This window comes from Somniosus microcephalus, chromosome 23, assembly GCF_052327205.1.
Source record: "Somniosus microcephalus isolate GS21.2 chromosome 23, FLI_Smic_1.0, whole genome shotgun sequence".
NCBI lineage: Eukaryota > Metazoa > Chordata > Chondrichthyes > Squaliformes > Somniosidae > Somniosus > Somniosus microcephalus.
In genome coordinates, this window is record NC_141009.1 from 68094878 (window position 1) to 68114656 (window position 19779).

Sequence of the window (19779 nt, forward strand, 5' to 3'; positions counted from 1 at the left end):
GATAATAACACCCCCGCCCCGGTACTCTCCCTGTAATAACACCCCCGCCAAGGTACCCTCTGTAATAACACACGCAACCTGGTGCTCTCCCTGTAATAACACCCCGGCCCTGGTACTCTCCCTGAAATAACACACCTGCCCTGGTACTCCCTGTAATAACACACCTGCCCTGGTACCCTCCCTGTAATAACACACACGCCCTGGTACGTACTCTGTAATAACACACACGCCCTGCTACTTTCTAATAACACACACGCCCTGGTACCCTCCCTGTAATAACACACCCGCCCTGGTACTCTCCCTAGAGTAACACACCCACCCTGGTACTCTCCCTGTAATATCACACCCGCCCTGGTACTCTCCCTGTAATATCACACCCGCCCTGGTACTCCCTGTAATAACACACCCGCCCTGGTACTTTCTAATAACACACCTGCCCTGGTACCCTCCCTGTAATAACACACCCACCCTGCTACGTACTCTGTAATAACACACACGCCCTGCTTCTTTCTAATAACACACACGCCCTGGTACGTACTCTGTAATAACACACACGCCCTGCTACTTTCTAATAACACACCCGCCCTGGTACCCTCCCTGTAATAACACACCCGCCCTGGTACTCTCCCTATAGTAACACACCCACCCTGGTACTCTCCCTGTAATAACACACCCGCCATGGTACTCTCCCTGAAATAACACACCCACCCTGGTACTCTCCCTGAAATAACACACCCGCCCTGGTGCTCTCTGTAATAACCCACCCGCCCTGGTACTCTCCTGTAATAACACACCCACCCTGGTACTCTCCCTGAAATAACCCACCCGCCCTGGTACTCTCCCTGTAATAACACACCCGCCCTGGTACTCTCCCTGTAATAACACACCCGCCCTGGTACTCTCCCTGTAATAACCCACCCGCCCTGGTACGTACTCTGTAATAACACACACGCCCTGGTACGTACTCTGTAATAACACACCCGCCCTGCTACTTTCTAATAACACACCCGCCCTGGTACTCTCCCTGCAATAACACAACCGCCCTCGTAATCTCCGTGTAATAACACACCCGCCCTGGTACTTTCTAATAACACACCCGCCCTGGTACTCTCCCTGAAATAACACACCCGCCCTGGTACTCTCCCTGAAATAACACACCCGCCCTGGTACTCTCCCTGTAATAACACATCCGCCCTGGTAATCTCCGTGTAGTAACACACCCGCCCTGTTACTTTCTAATAACACACCCACCCTGGTACTCTCCCTGTACGAACACACCGGCCCTGTTACTCCCTGTAATAACACACCTGCTCTCGTACTCTCCGTGTAATAACACCCCCGCCCTGGTACTCTCCCTTTCATAACACACCCGCGTGGTACTCTTCCTGTAATAACACACCTGCCCTGGTACTCTCCCTGTAATAACACACCCGCCCTGGTACTCTCTGTGATAACACACCCGCCCTGGTACTCTCTGTAATAACACACCCGCCCTGGTACTCTCCCCGGAATAACGCACCCGCACTGGTGCTCTCCCTGTAATAGCACACCTGCCCTGGTACTCTCCCTGTAATAACACACCCGCCCTGGTACTCGCCTGTAATAACACACCCGCCCTGGTAATCTCCCTGTAATAACACACCCGCCCTGGTACTCTCTGTAATAACACACCCACCCTGGTACTCTCCCTGTAATAACACACCCGCCCTGGTACTCTCCCTGTAATAACACACCCGCCCTGGTACTCTCCCTGAAATAACACACCCGCCCTGGTACTCTCCGTAATAACACACCTACCCTGGTACTCTCCCGGTAATAACACACCGGCCCTGTTACTCCCAGTAATAACACAGCCGCTCTGGTACTCTCCCTGTAATAACACACCCGCCTGGTGCTCTCCTGTAATAACACACCTGCCCTGGTACTCTCCCTGTAATAACACACCCGCCCTGGTACTCTCCTGTAATAACACACACACCCTGGTACTCTCTGTAATAACACACCCGCCCTGGTACTCTCTGTAATAACACACCCACCCTGGTACTCTCCCTGTAGTAACACACCCGCCCTGGTGCTCTCCCTGGAATAACACACCCGCCCTGGTGCTCTCTATAATAACACACCCGCCCTGGTACCTTCCTGTAATAACACACGCACCCTGGTACTCTCTGTAATAACACACCCACCCTGTTACTCTCCCTGTAATAACACACCCGCACTGGTACTCTCCTGTAATAACACACACCCCCTGGTACTCTCTGTAATAACACACCCAACCTGGTACTCTCCCTGTAATAACACACCCGCCCTGTTACTCTCCTGTAATAACACACCCGCCCTGATACTCTCCCTGTAATAACACACCCGCCCTGGTACTCTCCTGTAATAACACACCCGCCCTGGTACTCTCCCGGTAATAACACACCCGCCCTGGTACTTTCCTGTAATAACACACCCGCCCTGGTACTCTCCCGGTAATAACACACCCGCCCTGGTGATCTCCTGTAATAACACACCCGCCCTGGTACTCTCCCGGTAATAACACACCGGCCCTGGTGCTCTCCCTGTAATAACACACCCGCCCTGGTACTGTCCCTTTAATAACACACGCGCCCTGGTACTCTCCCTGTAGTAACAAACCCGCCCTGGTACTCCCCCTGTAGCAACACACCCGCCATGGTACTCTCCCTGTAATAACACACACGCCCTGATACTCTCCCGTAATAACACACCCACCCTGGTACTCTCCCTGTAATAACACCCCGGCCCTGGTACTATCCCTGTAGTAACAAACCCGCCCTGGTTCTCCCCCTGTAGTAACACACCCGCCCTGGTACTCTCATTGTAATAACACACCCACCCTGGTACTCTCCCTGTAATAACCCACCCGCCCGGGTACTCTTCCTGTAGTAACAAACCCGCCCTGGTTCTCCCCCTGTAGTAACACACCCGCCCTGGTACTCTCCCTGTAATAGCACACCCGCCCTGGTACTCTCCCTGTAATAACACACCCACCCTGGTGCTCTCCTGTAATAACACACCCACCCTGGTGCTCTCCTGTAATAACACACGCGCCCTGGTACTCCCTCTGTAATAACACACCCGCCCTGGTATTCTCCATGTAATAACACACCCGCCTTGTACTCTCCTTGGAATAACACACGCGCCCTGGTGCTCTCCCTGTAATATCACCCCCGCCCTGGAAGGCTCTCCAGTAATAACACATCCGCCCTGATACTCTCCCGGTAATAACACACCGGCCGTGGTACTCTCCCTGTAATAACACACCCGCCCTGATACCCTCCTGGTAATAACACACCCGCCCTGGTGCTCTCCCTGTAATAACACACACGCCCTGGTGCTCTCTCTGTAATAACACACCCGCCCTGGCGCAACTCTCTGTAATAACACACCCGCCCTGGTACTCTCCCTGTAATAACACCCCGGCCCTGGTACTATCCCTGTAATAACACACCCACCCTGGTACTCTCCCTGTAATAACACACCCGCCTGGTACTCTCCCTGTAATAACACACCCGCCCTGGTACTGTCCCTGTAATAACACACCCGCCCTGTTATTCTCCGTGTAATAACACACCCGCCCTGGTACTGTCCCTGTAATAACACACCCGCCCTGGTATTCTCCCTGTAATAACACACCCACCCAGGTGCTCTCCTGTAATAACACACCCGCCTTGTACTCTCCTTGGAATAACACACGCGCCCTGGTGCTCTCCCTGTAATATCACCCCCGCCCTGGTACTCTCCCGGTAATAACACACCGGCCGTGGTACTCTCCCTGTAATAACACACCCGCCCTGTTACTCTCCCTGTAATAACACACCCGCCCTGGTACTCTCCCTGTAATAACACACCCGCCCTGTTACTCTCCCTGTAATAACACACCCGCCTGGTACTCTCCCTGTAATAACACACCCGCCTGGTACTCTCCCTGTAATAACACACCCGCCTGCTGCTCTCCCTGTAATTGCACACCCACCCTGGTACTCTCCTGTAATAACACACACCCCCTGGTACTCTCTGTAATAACACACTCACCCTGGTACTCTCCTGTAATAACACACCCGCCATGGTACTCTCCGTAATAACACACCCGCCATGGTACTCTCCGTAATAACACACCCGCCCTGGTACTCTCTGTAATAACAACCCCACCTGGTACTCTCCCTGTAATAACACACCCGCCTGGTACTCTCTGTAATAACACACCCACCCTGGTACTCTCCAGTAATAACACACCAACCCTGGTACTCTCTCTGTAATAACACACCCGCCCTGGTACTCTCCGTGTAATAACACACCCGCCCTGGTACTCTCTCTGTAATAACACACCCCCCCCTGGTACTCTCTCTGTAACAACACACCCAGCCTGGTACCATCCCTGTAATAACACAACTGCCCTGGTACTCTCCCTGTAATATCAGACTCGCCCTGGTACTCTCCCTGTAATAACACACGCGCCCTGGTATGCTCCCTGTAATATCACACCCGTCCTGGTACTCTCCCAGTAATATCAGACTCGCCCTGGTACTCTCCCTGTAATAACACACCCGCCCTGGCACTCTCTGTAATAACACACCCGCCCTGGTACTCTCCCTGTAATAACACACCCGCCCTGGTACCATCCCTGTAATAACACAACTGCCCTGGTACTCTCCCTGTAATATCAGACTCGCCCTGGTACTCTCCCTGTAATAACACACACGCCCTGGTATGCTCCCTGTAATATCACACCCGTCCTGGTACTCTCCGTGTAATAACACACCCGCCCTGGTACTCTCCCTGAAATAACACATCCGCCCTGGTACTCTCCCTGTAATAACACACCCGCCCTGGTACTCTCCCTGAAATAACACATCCGCCCTGGTACTCTCCCTGTAATAACACACCCACCCTGGTACTCTCCCTGTAATAACACACCCGCCCTGGTACTCTCCCTGTAATAATACACCCGCCCTGTTACTCTACCTGTAATAACACACCCGGCCTGGTACTCTCCCTGTAATAACACACCCGCCCTGGTACACATTTCAGTAAGGCCTTCGATAAAGTCCCGCACAGGAGACTGGTCAAGAAGGTAAGAGCCCATGGAATCCAGGGTGCCTTGGCACATTGGATACAAAACTGGCTTAGTGGCAGAAGGCAGAGGGTGATGGTCGAAGGTTGTTTTTGTGACTGGAAGCCTGTGGCCAGTGGGGTACCACAGGGATCGGTGCTGGGTCCCTTGCTGTTTGTGGTCTACATTAATGACTTGGATATGAATGTAAAGGGTATGATCAGTAAGTTCGCGGATGATACAAAAATTGGTAGGGTGGTAAATAGCGAGGAGGGTAGCCTCAGTCTGCAGGACGATATAGATGGGTTGGTCAGATGGGCGGAACAGTGGCAAATGGAATTTAACCCGGAAAAGTGCGAGGTGATGCACTTTGGGGGGACTAACAAGGCAAAGGAATACACAATGAATGGAAAGACCCTAGGCAAGACGGAGGGTCAGAGGGATCTGGGTGTGCAAGTACACAGATCCCTGAAGGCGGCGGAACAGGTGGATAAGGTGGTAAAAAAGGCATATGGGATACTTGCCTTCATTAGCCGAGGCATTGAATATAAGAGCAAGGAGGTTATGATGGAGCTGTATAAAACACTGGTTAGGCCACAGCTGGAATATTGTGTGCAGTTCTGGTCGCCACACTACAGGAAGGATGTGATCGCGTTAGAGAGGGTGCAGAGGAGGTTCACCAGGATGTTACCAGGGCTGGAGCGCTTCAGCTATGAAGAGAGACTGGGCAGGTTGGGTTTGTTTTCCTTGGAGCTGAGGAGGCTGAGGGGGGACATGATTGAGGTGTACAAAATTATGAGGGGCATAGATAGGATGGATGCTGAGGAGCTTTTTCCCTTAGTAGAGGGGTCGATAACTAGGGGGCATAGATTCAAGGTAAAGGGCGGGAGGTTTAGAGGGGATTTGAGAAAGAACTTTTTCACCCAGAGGGTGGTTGGAGTCTGGAACTCACTGCCTGAAAGGGTTGTGGAGGCAGAAACCCTCACAACATTTAAGAAGCATTTGGATGTGCACTTGAAATGCCATAGCATACAAGGCTACGGGCCAAATGCTGGAATATGGGATTAGATTAGACAGGGCTTGATGGCCGGCGCGGACACGATGGGCCGAAGGGCCTCTATCCGTGCTGTATTACTCTATGACTCTATGACTCTCTGTAATAACACACCCAGCCTGGTACTCTCTCTGTAATAACACACCCGCCCTGGTACTCTCTCTGTCATAACACACCCGCCCTGGTACTCTCCCTGTAATAACACACCCGCCCTGGTACTCTCCCTGTAATAACACACCCGCCTGGTACTCTCCCTGTAATAACACACCCGCCCTGGTACTCCCTCTGTAATAACACACGCGCCCTGGTACTCTCCCTGAAATTACACACCCGCCCTGGTATTCTCGCTGTAATAACACACCCGCCCTGGTAGGCTCTCCAGTAATAACAAATCCGCCCCGGTACGCTCTGTAATAACACACCCGCCCTGGTACTCTCCCTGTAATAACACACCCGCCTGGTGCTCTCCCTGTAATAACACACCCGCCATGGTACTCTCCCTGTAATAACACACCCGCCCCCCCCACCGTACGCTCTCTGCGATAACACACCCGCCCTGGTACTCTCTGTAATAACACATCCGCCCTGGTACTCTCCCTGTAATAACACACCCACCCTGGTACTCTCCCTATAATAACACACACGCCCTGGTACTCTCCCTGTAATAACACACCCACCCTGAAACTCTCCCTGTAATAACACCCCCCCCGCCCCCGCGGTACTCTCCCTGTAATAACACACCCGCCCTGGTACTCTCCCTTTAATATCACCCCCGCCCTCGTAGGCTCTCCAGTAATAACAAATCCGCCCCGATACTCTCTGTAATAACACACCCGCCCTGGTACTCTCCTGTAATAACACACCCGCCCTGGTACTCTCCCTGAAATAACACACCCGCCCTGGTACTCTCCCTGTAATGACACACCCGCCCTGGTACTCTCCCTGTAATGACACACCCGCCCTGGTACTCTCCCTGTAATAACACACCCGCCCTGGCACTCTCCCTGTAATAACACACCCACCATGTTACTCTCTGTAATAACACACCTGCCCTGGTACTCTCGCTTTAATAACACACCCGCCCTGGTGCTCTCTGTAATAACACACCCGCCCTGGTACTCTCCCTGTAATAACACACCCGCCCTGGTACTCTCCCTGTAATAGCACACCCACCCTGGTACTCTCCCTCTAATAACACACCCGCCCTGGTACTCTCCCTGTAATAACACACCGACCCTGGTACTCTCTGTAATAGCACACCCGCCCTGGTACACTCTCTGCAATAACACACCCGCCCTGGTACTCTCCCTGTAATAACACACCCGCCCTGGTACTCTCCCTGTAATAACACACCCGCCCTGGTACTCTCCCTGTAATAACACACCTGCCCTGATACTCTCCCTGTAATAACACACCCGCCCTGGTACTCTCCCTGTAATAACACACCCGCCCTGGTACTCTCCCTGTAATAACACACCTGCCCTGATACTCTCCCTGTAATAACACACCCGCCCTGGTACTCTCTCTGTAATAACACACCCGCCCTGGTACTCTCCCTGTAATAACACACCCGCCCTGGTACTCTCCCTGTAATAGCACACCCACCCTGGTACTCTCCCTCTAATAACACACCCGCCCTGGTACTCTCCCTGTAATAACACACCTGCCCTGGCACTCTCCCTGTAATAACACACCTGCCCTGATACTCTCCCTGTAATAACACACCTGCCCTGGTACTCTCGCTGTAATAACACACCCGCCCTGGTACTCTCCCTGTAATAACACACCCACCCTGGTACTCTCCCTGTAATAACACACCCGCCCTGGTACTCTCCCTGTAATAACACACCCGCCCTGGTACTCTCTCTGTAATAACACACCCGCCCTGGTACTCTCCCTGTAATAACACACCCGCCCTGGTACTCTCCCTGTAATAACACGCCCGCCCTGGTACTCTCCCTGTAATAACACGCCCGCCCTGGTACTCTCCCTGTAATAACACGCCCGCCCTGGTACTCTCTGTAATAGCACACCCGCCCTGGTACTCTCCCTGTAATAACACGCCCGCCCTGGTACTCTCCCTGTAATAACACGCCCGCCCTGGTACTCTCCCTGTAATAACACACCCGCCCTGGTACTCTCCCTGTAATAACACGCCCGCCCTGGTACTCTCCCTGTAATAACACACCCGCCCTGGTACTCTCCCTGTAATAACACACCCGCCCTGGTACTCTCTGTAATAACACACCCGCCCTGGTACTCTCCCTGTAATAACACACCCGCCCTGGTACTCTCCGAGTAATAACACACCCCCCCTGGTACTCTCCCTGTAATAACACACTCACCCTGGTACTCTCCCTGTCATAACACACCCGCCCTGGTACTCTCCCTGTAATAACACGCCCGCCCTGGTACTCTCCCTGTAATAACACACCCGCCCTGGTACTCTCCGAGTAATAACACACCTGCCCTGATACTCTCCCTGTAATAACACACCCGCCCTGGTACTCTCCCTGTAATAACACACCCGCCCTGGTACTCTCTCTGTAATAACACACCCGCCCTGGTACTCTCGCTGTAATAACACACCCGCCCTGGTACTCTCCCTGTAATAACACACCCACCCTGGTACTCTCCCTGTAATAACACACCCGCCCTGGTACTCTCCCTGTAATAACACACCCGCCCTGGTGCTCTCTGTAATGACACACCCGCCCTGGTACTCTCTCTGTAATAACACACCCGCCCTGGTACTCTCCCTGTAATAACACACCCGCCCTGGTACTCTCCCTGTAATAACACGCCCGCCCTGGTACTCTCCCTGTAATAACACACCCGCCCTGGTACTCTCCCTGTAATAACACACCCGCCCTGGTACTCTCCGAGTAATAACACACCCCCCCTGGTACTCTCCCTGTAATAACACACTCACCCTGGTACTCTCCCTGTCATAACACACCCGCCCTGGTACTCTCCGAGTAATAACACACCCCGCCTGGTACTCTCCCTGTAATAACACACTCACCCTGGTACTCTCCCTGTCATAACACACCCGCCCTGGTACTCTCCCTGTAATAACACGCCCGCCCTGGTACTCTCCCTGTAATAACACACCCGCCCTGGTACTCTCCGAGTAATAACACACCCCCCCTGGTACTCTCCCTGTAATAACACACTCACCCTGGTACTCTCCCTGTAATAACACACCCAGCCTGGTACTCTCTCTAATAACACACCTGCCCTGGTACTCTCCCTGTAATAACACATCCGCCCTGGTACTCTCCCTGTAATAACACACCCAGCCTGGTACTCTCCCGTAATAACACACCCACCCTGGTACTCTCCCTGTAATAACACACCTGCCCTGGTACTCTCCCGTAATAACACACCCGCCCTGGGACTCTCCCTGTAATAACACACCCGCCCTGGTACTCTCCGTGTAAAACACACCCGCCCTGGTACTCTCCCTGCAATAACACACCCGCCCTGGTACTCTCCCTGCAATAACACACCCGCCCTGGTACTCTCCCTGTAGTAACACACCCGCCCTGGTACTCTCCCATAATAACACACCCGCCCTGGGACTCTCCCTGTAATAACACACCCGCCCTGGTACTCTCCGTGTAATAACACACCCGCCCTGGTACTCTCCGTGTAAAACACACCCGCCCTGGTACTCTCCCTGCAATAACACACCCGCCCTGGTACTCTCCCTGTAATAACACACCCGCCCAGGTACTCTCCCTGTAATAACACACCCGCCCTGGTACACGCTCTGCAATAACACACCCGCCCTGGTACTCTCCCTGTACTAACACACCCCCCCCTGGTACTCTCCCTGTAATAACACACCCACCCTGAAACTCTCCCTGTAATAACACCCCCCCCCCCCCCCCGGTACTCTCCCTGTAATAACACACCCGCCCTGGTACTCTCCCTGTAATAACACACACGCCCTGGTAGTCTCCTGTAATACACACCCGCCCTGGTACTCTCCCTGTAATATCACCACCGCCCTGGTAGGCTCTCCAGTAATAACAAATCCGCCCCGGTACTCTCTGTAATAACACACCCACCCTGGTACTCCTTGTAATGACTCACCCGCCCTGGTACTCTCCCTGTAATAACACACCCGCCCTGGTGCTCTCTCTGTAATAACACACCCGCCCTGGTACTCTCTGTAATAACACACCCGCCCTGGTACTCTCTGTAATAACAACCCCGCCTGGTACTCTCCCTGTAATAACACACCCGCCTGGTACTCTCCCTGTAATAACACACCCGCCTGGTACTCTCCCTGTAATAACACACCCGCCTGGTACTCTCCCTGTAATAACACACCCGCCATGGTACTCTCTGTAGTAACACACCCGCCCTGGTACTCTCCCTGTAATAACACACCCACCCTGGTACTCTCCCTGTAATAACACACCCGCCCTGGTACTCTCCCTGTAATAACACACCCGCCCTGGTACTCTCCCTGTAATAACACACCCACCCTGGTACTCTCCTGTAATAACACACCCGCCCTGGTACTCTCTGTAATAACACACCCACCCTGGTACTCTCCCTGTAATAACACACCCGCCCTGGTACTCTCCCTGTAATAACACACCCGCCCTGGTACTGTCCCTGTAATAACAGACCCGCCCTGGTACTCTCCCTGTAATAACACACCCGCCCTGGTACTGTCCCTGTAATAACACACCCGCCCTGGTACTCTCCCTGTAATAACACACCCAGCCTGGTACTCTCCCTGTAATAACACACCCAGCCTGGTACTCTCCCTGTAATAACACACCTGCCCTGGTACTCTCCCTGTAATAACACACCCGCCCTGGTACTCTCCCTGTAATAACACACCCGCCCTGGTACTCTCCCTGTAATAACACACCCACCATGTTACTCTCCCATTAATAACACACCTGCCCTGGTACTCTCCTGTAATAACACACCTGCCCTGGTACTCTCCCTGTAATAACACCCCCCCCCGGTACTCTCCCTGTAATAACACACACCCCCCCGGTACTCTCCCTGTAATAACACCCCCCCCAGGTACTCTCTCTGCAATAACACACCCCCCCAGGTACTCCACAGCAGCATTATCTAAAAAAATTTGGCACTGAGCCACATAAAGAGCAATTAGGACAGGTGACCAAAGGCTTAGTCAAAGAGGTGGGCTTAAGGAGGTGCTTAAATGAGGAGAGGCTGAGAGGTTTATGGAGGCAATTCCAGAGCTGAGGGCCTTGGCAGCTGAAGGCACGGCCACCAATGGTCGAGTGATGTAAATCGGGGATGCAGAAGAGGCCAGAATTGGAAGAGTGCTGCTATCTGAGGCTTGTAAGGCTTGAGGTGGTTACAGAGATAGGAGCAAGGAGGCATTGGAGGGATTTGAAAACAAGGATGAGAATATGAAATTGAAGGCACTGCGGGACAGGGAGCCATTGTAGGTCAGCGAGTCCAGGGGTGATGGGACTTGGTGCAAGTTCGGATACAGGCAGCAGAGCTTTGGATGAGCCAGGTTTGTGTTGGGTGTAAGTTGAGAGGCAGGCCAGGAGTATGCTGGAACAGTCAGGCCTAGAGGTAACAAGTGGTTTCAGCAGCAGATGAGCTGAGGCAGGGACGGAGTCCGGAAACGTTACGGAGGTAGAAGTGGACAGTGTTAGTGATGGCGCGGGTGTCTGGTCGGAAGCTCATCTCGGGGTCAAATACGACACCAAATTTGTGAACAGTCTGTTTCAGCCTCAGACAGTTGCCAGGGAGAGGCATGGAGTCAGTGGCTAGGGAACGGAGATTGTGGCGGGGACCAAAGACAATGGTTTCAGTCTTCCCAATATTTAGTTGGAGGAAATTTCTGCTCATTCAGTAGTGGATGTTGGACAGGCAGCGTGACAAATCAGAGGCAGTGGAGGGGTTGAGAGAAGCGGTGGTAAGGTCGAGCTGCGTGGTTTGTTTTATTCGGTCACAGGATGTGGGCGTTGCTGGCGAGGCCGGCATTTATTGCCCACTGCCCTCGAGGTGCTGGCGAGCTGCTTTCTTGAACCGCTGCAGTCTGTGACACTGCTTAGTAGCGGTTTGTTTCAATGAGTGGCTTGCTGGGCCATTCCAGAGGGCAGTTAAGAGTCAACCACATTGCTGTGGGTCTGGAGTCAGATATAGGCCAGACCGGGTAAGGGCGGCAGATTTCCTTCCCTAAAGGACATTAGTGAACCAGATGGATTTTTACGATAATCCAATCGTTTCATGGTCACCAATACTGATACCAGCTTTTTATTCCAGATTTATTTAATTAACTGAATTTAAATTCCCAGCTGCCGTGGTGGGATTTGAACTCACGTCTCTGGATCATTAGTCCAGGCCTCGGGATTACTCATCAAGTAACATAACTATTATGTTACCATACCCCGTGTTGTCAACTTACATGCGGAACCTGATGTTTTCAGATGATGTCGCCGAAGGGCAGCATGTAGATGGGAAATAGGAGGGGGGGCCAAGGATAGATCCCTGGGGGACAACAGAGGTAATGGTGCGGGATTGCAAATGGAAGCTGTAGCAGGGGGCCAAGAGGGGAGGTGCAGGAAGGTGGTGCGGGGGTGGAGAACGGGAGTTCAAGGAGGGCAGGAGGAGGGGTGCTACATATTTCTGCAGCTGAGAGCGAGAAGTGTTCCAGCCACATGATGTGGGGATCCTGCTCCCCTGCGAGTAGGCCCGGCACATATAGGGTGGGTGTCCACGGGAACTGTGAGACCCCCCCGAGCTCCCATCGCATGCCACCCTCCGGAATGGTTCCCTAAAGATCTGTGGCCAGACTCCTACAGCAAGCCTTTCTGCATCAGAAACAGGTACACCAGAAGAGATCCATTTAATTTGCAAGTGCTTGAACTGGAATCACTTGTATTGGCTGAGAAGGATCAGTAAGCAAACGGAATGTAACATGATCAATAAATTAAAGTCATGGTGCCGCACTTTTTCTTGTCAAACCAGGCAGGTCGAGTAAGTCTGTGCAAACACGAGCCCGGGCCATTCACGGATTAGCGAGCGACATGCATCGCAAGACACATTCCCTGTACGTGTGCAAAGGTGAGATGTGTTGTTTTATACGTGTGCAAACGTGAGTGTGCCACCTTGTACCTCTGCGAATGTACATGTGTTAATGTGAGTCGCCTTGTACTTGTGTTAATGTGAGTATGTTGCCTTAAGAAAATAAGAAATAAGAGCAGGAGTAGGCCACATGGCCCCTCGAGCCTGCTTCAATAAGATCATGGCTGATCATCAAGCTCAACTCCACTTTCCCGCCCGATCTCCATATCCCTTGATTCCCCTAGAGTCCAAAAATCTATCGATCTCAGCCTTGAATATACTCAACGACTCCGCATGCACAGCCCTCTGGGGCAGAGAATTCCGAAGATTCACAACACTCTGAGTGAAGAAATTCCTCCTCATCTCGGTCTTAAATGGCCTACCCCTTATCCTGAGACTCTGCCCCCTGGTTCTAGACACTCCAGCCAGGGGAAACAACCTCTCAGCTTCTACCCTGTCAATCCCCCTCAGAATCTTGTATGTTTCAATGGGATCACCTCTCATTCTTCTAAACTCCAGAGAGTATCGGCCCATTCCACACAATCTCTCCTCATAGGACAGCCCTCTCACCCCAGGAATCAATCTAGTGAACCTTCATTGCTCCGCCTCCAAAGCAAATATATCCTTCCTTAGATAAGGAGACCAGAGCTGTGCCCAGTACTCCAGGTGTGGTCTCACCAAGGCCCTGTACAATTGGAGCAAGACTTCCTCACTCTTATACTCCAACCCCCCCCCCCCCCCCTCCCCTCGCCCCCCCCCCCCACCTCATCCCCCTTGCAATAAAGGCCAACATGCCATTTGCCTTCCTTATTGCTGCTGTACCTGCATGCTCGCTTTCTGTGTTTCTTGCATGAGGACACCCAAATCTCTCTGAACACCAACATTTGAAAGTTTCTCACCTTTTAAAAAATATTCTGTTTTTCTATTCTTCCTACCAAAGTGAATAACCTCACATTTCCCCACATTATACTCCATCTGCCACCTTACTGCCCACTCACTCAGTCTATCTATATCCCTTAGCAGACTCTGTGTTCTCCTCACAGCTTACTGTCCCACCTAGCTTTGTATCGTCAGCAAACTTGGATACATTACACTCGGTCCCTTCATCTAGGTCATTAATATAGATTGTAAATCGCTGAGGCCCCAACACTGATCCTTGCAGCACCCCACTAGTTACAGCCTGCCAACCTGAAAAAGGCCCGTTTATCCCGACTCCCTGTTTTCTGTCCATTAACCAATCCTCTATCCATGCTACTATATTACCCCCAATCCCATGAGCACTTATCTCGTGTAATAATCTTTTATGTGGCACCTTATCGAATGCCTTTTGGAAATCCAAATATACTACATCCACTGGTTCCCCTTTATCTACCCTGCTAGTTACATGCTCAAAAAACTCTAATAAATTTGTCAAACACGATTTCCCTTTCATAACTTGATTAGGCAGAGTCAACATGGTTTTATGATTTTCTAAGTGCCCTGACACCACTTCCTTAATAATGGATTCCAGCATTTTCCTGACGACTGGTGTCAGGCTAACTGGCCTGTAGTTCCGTTTTCTCTCCCTCCTTTCTTGAATAGCGGGGTTACATTTGCGACCTTCCAATCCACTGGGACCATTCTAGAATCTAGGGAATTTTGAATGATCAAAACCAATGCATCCACTATCTCTCAAGCCACCTCTTTTAGAACCTAGGATGTGGGCTGTCAAGTCCAGGGGATTTGTTGGCTTTTAGTCCCATTAGTTTCTCTAGTACTTTCTCTCTACTTATATTAATTACGTTAAGTTCCTCACCCTCATTAGACCCTTGGTTCCCCACCATTTTTGGTATGCTTTTTGTGTCTTCTACTGTGAAGTCAGATACAAAATATTTGTTTAATGTTTCTGCCATTTCCTTATTCCCCATAATAATTTCTCCTGTCTCAGCCTCTAAGGGACCAATGTTTACTTTTGCTACTCTTTTCCTTTTTACATACTTGTAGAAGCTCTTACAATCTGCTTTTATATTTCTTGCTAGTTTTCTCTCACATTCTATTTTTTCCCTTTTTATCAATCTTTTGGTCAACCTTTGCTGGTTTCTGAAACTCTCCCAATCCTCAGGCTTACTATTATTCTTTGCAACATTTTAAGCTTCTTCTTTCAATCTAATGCTATCCTTAACTTCTTTAGTTAGCCACGGTTGGATAATTTTTCCCGTGGAATTTTTGTTTCTCAATGGAATGTTTAGTTGAGAATTATGAAATATTTCTTCAATAGAAGACTTTAGTAGAGACTGCTTATCTACCGCCATACCTTTTAATCTATTTTTCCAATCTACCTTAGCCAACTCGCCCTTCATACCTACGTAATTGGCTTTATTTAAGTTTAAGACTCTAGTTTCGGACTTAGGCAAGTCACTCTCAAAATTAAGCTGAAATTCTATCATATTATTATCACTCTGCCCCAGAGGATCCTTTACTATGAGATTGCTAATTAACCCTGTCTCATTACACAATGCAAGATCTAAAATAGCCTGTTCCCTGGTTGGTTCCATGACATATTGTTCTAGGAAACTGTCCCGAATGCATTCCATGAACTCGTCCTCCAGACTACCTTTGCCAACTTGATTTGTCCAGTCTATATGAAGATTAAAGTTCCCCAAGATTATTGCATTACCTTTGTCGCAAGCGCCTACTATTTCTTGATTAATATTCTGTCCAACGGTACAGCTACTGTTAGGGGGCCTGTATACTACACCTACCAGTGTTTTCTGCCCCTTGTTATTCCTTATCTCCACCCATACTGATTCTACTTCCTGATCTTCCGAGCCGAGATCCTTTCTCGCTACTGTCCTTATGTCATCCTTTATTACCAGGGCTACTCCCCCTCCTTTTCCATTCTGCCTGTCTTTTTGAAATGTTAAGTACCCTGGCACATTTAGTTCCCAACCTTGGCCACCTTGCAACCACGTCTCTGTAATGACTATTAGATCAAACCCATTTATCTCTATTTGTGCCACTAGTTCATCTATCCTGTTACGAATGCTTTGTGCATTCAACTAAAGAGCCTTTCATTTAATTTTTTTACCATTATTCCCTGCTTTGACCTTATTCTCTGCTGCACTGCTACCGTTTAACTCTCTGTCCCTTCCTGTCACACTTATTTTTACCCAAATCGCTACACTACTCTATTGCCTTGACCTTTCTCTTTAGATTTCTAAATTTCCCCTCACCTGGCCCCTCCCCCACTTTTTTAGTTTAAAGCCTTGTACATGTGTTAATAAGTGTGCCACATTGTACATGTGTTAATAAGTGTGCCACATTGTACATGTGCAAATGCGAGTATCATCCTGTATGTGTACAGAGTATTTGTTTCAAATGTAGGAATCAAACAATGTGCATAGCCCAGCCTGATTTCATTCCTCAAAGATCACCTGGAGACTCCCCTCTGTGGAAACCAGAATATTCCGTTCAAAACTAGACATGTGGCCACTCCAACCTGATCCAATTACAAACCAGAATCGTCACCCAACCTAGAGGGAAGGTAATGAGCTGAACGATTAAGCCAAAGTGGGCCAAACAATTTTGTGTGCTTCATAGTTTGCGACATCCCCTGTTGTGAAGTCCCCTCCACCCACCCCAGCTCCACCCTCCGCCTCAGTTACACGGTTACCAGTGCAAACCCACTTAATGCAACTCTACACGAACTTGCATAAATAATGCTTCCCCATGTTGGTGCTGCAGACACGCACTGCATAAATCCCGAGGCCTATTGTAGGTTCTATCAATAGGGGGCTTACCTCATGAATCTCCTTCTTTGTCCAGAGTGCTTGCAGGATGTGCAGCAAGTGGAGAGGGTCCAGGCCTGGGGAGAAGCAGATTGATTGCCTGTGACAGGATGCACTTGAGACACTGTGGTATTGTTACTGAGCACAGAATGGGCACTTTGTGCCACCTTGAAAACTGCTAACCTTCGAGCTGTCACTCAAGATTAGCACGTGACCCCATTCATGATCCAAACAAATCTCCAACAAACATCATTATTTGACTGTTTTTATTAATCCTCGCAGGGGCTGCAGGACTGTCCCGCTCACTAATGCAAGGGGTGTACTGTCCAACACTTAAACAAATTGCCGCCCTGCACAGCAGTTTTGTGTGTTAAGCACATCACTGTAGAGACAAAGATCGGACCATCGCTGGACAGGAGGCAGCTTGGTCCAGTTTGTGTAGCTGGAGGGGAGGATGGGTTTATTTAGCCAATTTCTTATTTAACATTATTCCTCTTCCACCTTTGCCTTTTTGGTTCCACCCTTGCCCCCACCACCCCACACCCACCCACCATACTTCCTGTCGGAGAGCAACATCATCAGATGGTGAGATAACCCAGGTCAACATCACTTCATCAGCTAACAGTAAACTGAGCGCCACCAGTTCCCCTCCCCCTCAGAGCTGCTCTCCCCCACCCCACCCCTCCTCGCCATCCGTCTTCTCTGCCTCGCCCCCCTCCCCTCTCCCTCTTTCTCTCTCCCCCCACCCTCTCCCCCCTCCTCCCCCCACCCCTCTCCACTCGCCCCCCGCCCCACCCATCTCCCCTCCCCCGCCCCGCCCTCCCCCCCCACCACTCTCCCCCCTCCCCGCACCGCTCTCCCCCACTCCCCCCAACCCTCTCCCCTCCCCCCCGCCCTCCACCTCCCCCCCCACCCTCCTCCTCTCCCCTCGCACTCCTCTCCCCTCACCCTCCCCCACCCCTCCCTCCTTCTCTCTCCCCCCGCCCCCCTCCTCCCCCCACCGGCCCTCCTCCCCCACCCCTCCCTCCTCCTCTCCCCTCCTACCCCCTCCCCTCCTCTCCCTTCCCCCTCCTCCTCCTCCTCCTCTCCCCTCCCTCTTCCTCCTCCTCTCCCTCCCTCCTCCTCCTCCTCTCCCCTCCCCTCCCTCCTCCTCCTCTCCCCTCCCTCCTCCTCTCCCCTCCCCCCTCCTCCTCCTCTCCCCTCCCCCCCTCCTCCTCCCACTCCTCCTCACCCCCGCCCTCCCACTCCTCCTCACCCCCGCCCTCCCACTCCTCCTCACCCCCGCCCTCCCACTCCTCCTCACCCCCGCCCTCCCACTCCTCCTCACCCCGCCCTCCCACTCCTCCTCACCCCCGCCCTCCTCCTCTACCCCCCTCCGCCCTCCTCCTCTACCCCCCTCCGCCCTCCTCCTCTACCCCCCTCCGCCCTCCTCCTCTACCCCCCTCCGCCCTCCTCCTCTACCCCCCTCCGCCCTCCTCCTCTACCCCCCTCCGCCCTCCTCCTCTACCCCCCCTCCGCCCTCCTCCTCTACCCCCCTCCGCCCTCCTCCTCTACCCCCCTCCGCCCTCCTCCTCTACCCCCCTCCGCCTCCTCCTCTACCCCCTCCGCCCTCCTCCTCTACCCCCCTCCGCCCTCCTCCTCTACCCCCCTCCGCCCTCCTCCTCTACCCCCCTCCGCCCTCCTCCTCTACCCCCCTCCGCCCTCCTCCTCTACCCCCCTCCGCCCTCCTCCTCTACCCCCCTCCGCCCTCCTCCTCTACCCCCCTCCGCCCTCCTCCTCTACCCCCCTCCGCCCTCCTCCTCTACCCCCCTCCGCCCTCCTCCTCTACCCCCCTCCGCCCTCCTCCTCTACCCCCCTCCGCCCTCCTCCTCTACCCCCCTCCGCCCTCCTCCTCTACCCCCTCCGCCCCCTCCCTCTCGTCCCCACATTCCTCCTCTCCCCATCAAACTCAGGCCCTGAACGAGAGCTAATGTTTTACCGCTCACTTACTGGACCTGTTGCCGGAGACAGACATTGACATGGGATTGTTGGAGTGGATTGCCACGCTGTTTAAAGCAGGGTTGGTTATCAGTGAGTGCTACTTCTTTCCATCAGCATGTGGCCAGCGATCAGTGCCTGGTGCTGTAATGACACAGGGATTTGCTGATTCAACGCACTGCACCACCGATTGTTAAGAGGAGGATTTGAACTTGGCTGTGCTGTCAAGGGAATGCAGTGAGCGAGGCTGGGCATTCCTCACAGGGAAGGACACCACTTCCAGCAGCTGGCTCAGAGCCGCCACACAAAGCTTGGCAGCAGGTTATCCCTCAGCTGTGAACAGTGTGCGGAAAAGGTTTCTGTCCGTTACCCACATTAATCTGAGCTTCCTGCTTCTCTTGTTCCAAAAATTTGCCTCACTCCCCAAACAGTTTTTGAAGAATCAATTCTCAGGATGTGGCCATCGGCAGCAAGGCCAGCATTTATTGTCCATCCCTCGCTCTTATATCTGTTATTATAGCATTAAACTGAATGACATTGCAAATGACCACACTTCAAAAGTACTTCATTGGCTGTAAAGCACTTTGGGATGTCCCGAGGTGATCAAATGCATGACAGAAATGCTTCCTTTAGTTAACGGAGGGGCTAAGACCATTTCAGCGGGCAGTAAAGAGCCCAACACGTTGGGGTGTGACTGAAGTCACACATAGCTCAGACCAGATAAAAACAGCAGCTTTCCTTCCCAAGAGAAGAAAGACAGACAGAGAGACTTTGCATTTCACAGCTCAGGGCGTCTCAAACCAAAGAAGTGCTTTCTGAAGTCA

The 19779-nt window shown here is 52.0% G+C and overlaps 1 protein-coding gene across 1 annotated transcript in view; it reads right to left on the reverse strand.

The window, feature by feature from the left end:
• LOC147101936 (exonuclease mut-7 homolog) overlaps window positions 1-19779 on the reverse strand; it is a 360516-nt gene that overhangs the window by 266406 nt on the left and 74331 nt on the right. The window contains exon 3 of the mRNA XM_085965159.1: window positions 16991-17055. Within this exon, the coding sequence (XP_085821285.1) occupies window positions 16991-17055 (65 nt within the window). The remainder of the gene's footprint in view (window positions 1-16990; window positions 17056-19779) is intronic.